The sequence below is a fragment of the Tupaia chinensis genome, unplaced genomic scaffold, assembly GCF_000334495.1.
Source record: "Tupaia chinensis unplaced genomic scaffold, TupChi_1.0 Scaffold143579_1, whole genome shotgun sequence".
NCBI lineage: Eukaryota > Metazoa > Chordata > Mammalia > Scandentia > Tupaiidae > Tupaia > Tupaia belangeri.
In genome coordinates, this window is record NW_006203425.1 from 73636 (window position 1) to 75734 (window position 2099).

At 40.8% G+C, this 2099-nt stretch overlaps 1 protein-coding gene across 1 annotated transcript in view; it reads right to left on the minus strand.

Annotated features, from left to right (window-relative positions):
• Positions 1-371: 371 nt before the first annotated feature.
• Positions 372-2099, minus strand: part of LOC102494601 (vomeronasal type-2 receptor 116-like) — an 11229-nt gene continuing 9501 nt past the window's right edge. The window contains exon 4 of the mRNA XM_027766478.1: positions 372-568. Coding sequence (XP_027622279.1) covers positions 372-568 — 197 coding nt within the window. The remainder of the gene's footprint in view (positions 569-2099) is intronic.

Consider the following 2099-nt stretch of genomic DNA (forward strand, 5'->3'; position numbering starts at 1 on the left):
GACACAGTAGAAGGCAGTGATGGAGCCCTTGTTGCATATGATGATGATGTGTCTGGGCTCAGAGTATGAGTCTATGTCAATGAAAGGGGAGGACGATTCCAGCTAGACTGCACAGATAATAACTTGGATAAGAGAGCAGATAGGAATGGCAGTGTTAGAAGCCCCTGATAGCTGCAAATGCCTCATTGTTCTTCCAGGCTTCATGGCTTTAAATGCCAGAATCACAGTAGTGGTTTTAGCCAAAACAGTGGAAACTGCCACAGTGAACACAGGCCCAAATGTGGTTGTGTTAGGATGGATGGCCAATGAAGAGCAAAAGGCAGAGGAAGCACAAGATGAAGGAGATGAGCAGGATGAAGCTGAGAACCTGGTTATTCACCTTGACTGTGGGAGTATGTCCGTGCTTCACAAAGACTATAGCTGTGACCACAGAAAAACAGAGTCATGCAGGCCATGGACATCCCCCCAAAATCTACAAAAGCCAGGAAAGTTTCAGACTTGGGGAGGCAGTGTGTTCTCTCACTGTTTGGATACTCCTGAATTGGGCACTTGGCACAATGCTCTGCATCTGGTAGAAAAGCAAAACCGAATATTTTAGTCTCAAAATTCTTTCATCTGTCTGTGTGTTGTTGAAGTAAATAGTATTTTATGTGTCATTTTTACATACAATAGGTGTATGATGTGATACTGACATACACCTATTAAGATTCTACACTGTTGTCAGCAAATGGCATAGGGCTTACATTGCTGGACTCCCACAAGGATAACTGCTGTTCAAGTCTCAGATCTGGTGGTTTGAAAATCATGATGAGCACATGTGCTTGTGTGTTCAAGATTCCAGGAGGACAATAGAGAAGGAATTACGGAGGGGCCATCCCCTCAGAGGATGATTTCTCACTATCTGCTTGCTGTTTCTGTTTATCAAGAAAGTGCACACACCCTAAAGCAAAAACCTCTAAAGCAAACAAGCAGAGTAAAAATATTGATGACTTCAGGTGGATTCTTTTTTTGTTGTTTCTCCATCAAGTCTATATTATTTAAAAATATTTTATGTAATTTGAACAATAAGCTATTAAGAAGTAATCTGCAATTTAACAGACTCACAACTTTGAAAATTTCACTATCATTATGTTGGTATCTTACGTTCTAAGCCATCTCATTACAGATTTAGCTATTTATTGCTTGGTATGTTCCTTTTTTGAAACATATTTTTCTTTTTCTTTTTAAAGTTTATTTTATTTTAATTTAATTTCTTCTATGCATTCAATTACATGTCACTTAGCTTGTAAAGTGAATTTTCCCAACGTGAGTATCCACACCTGTCCACCAGGATACTATACACATTTTCATCAACAGATAATCAATTTCTGTGTCTGATAAATGTCTTGCCTCTTTATTTCTCTCCTTAATGTCTTTTCTCACACACTCTTCCCTCTCTCACCCTCTTCTCACACTGTATTGGGTTCATCCTGTGGTTCAACAATACCAAGGATGTTAATTTATTCCACATCTGTTTTCTTCTCTCCACTAAATTTCCCGCCCACATTTTGAGTGTTTAATTACCATGGGTTTTAATATTGTCTTAATACAAGAGAAATTTATGGTTTTCTAGGCCAACAGGTGACTTCAATATTTAGGCAGTTGGACCCCATATGACCAACTTTGTGGTTGAAGTCCTGAACCCAGTGGCTTTAAAATCATGCTGGGTGCATGCAGCAACATGACCCCTCCCCTCCCCCCAAAAAAACAAAAACAAAAACAAAACAGAAAATAAGGTTGAAGAATAGTGGCATGGTCATCCCTTGAGAGGGTGATTTCTCACTTTCTCTCTTTGTTTCTTTGTCTTCCTGTCTCTGGTGAGTACACATGGCCTATATCAAAAGAAAAAAAAAAAAGAAATAAAGAAGAAGAAAAGAAAGAAAGGGGAACCAGCAGTTAGCGTAATGGCTATGTCGCTGGACTCCCACGTAGTCGACCATGGTTCGCGTCCTGGACCCGGTGGCTTAAAACTCACACCGGGCGCGTGTGCGTGCGTGCCGAAGATCCCGAGAGGAGAATGGAGGAGAAGGAATTGCGGCGTGACCATCCCCCCTGGGGGG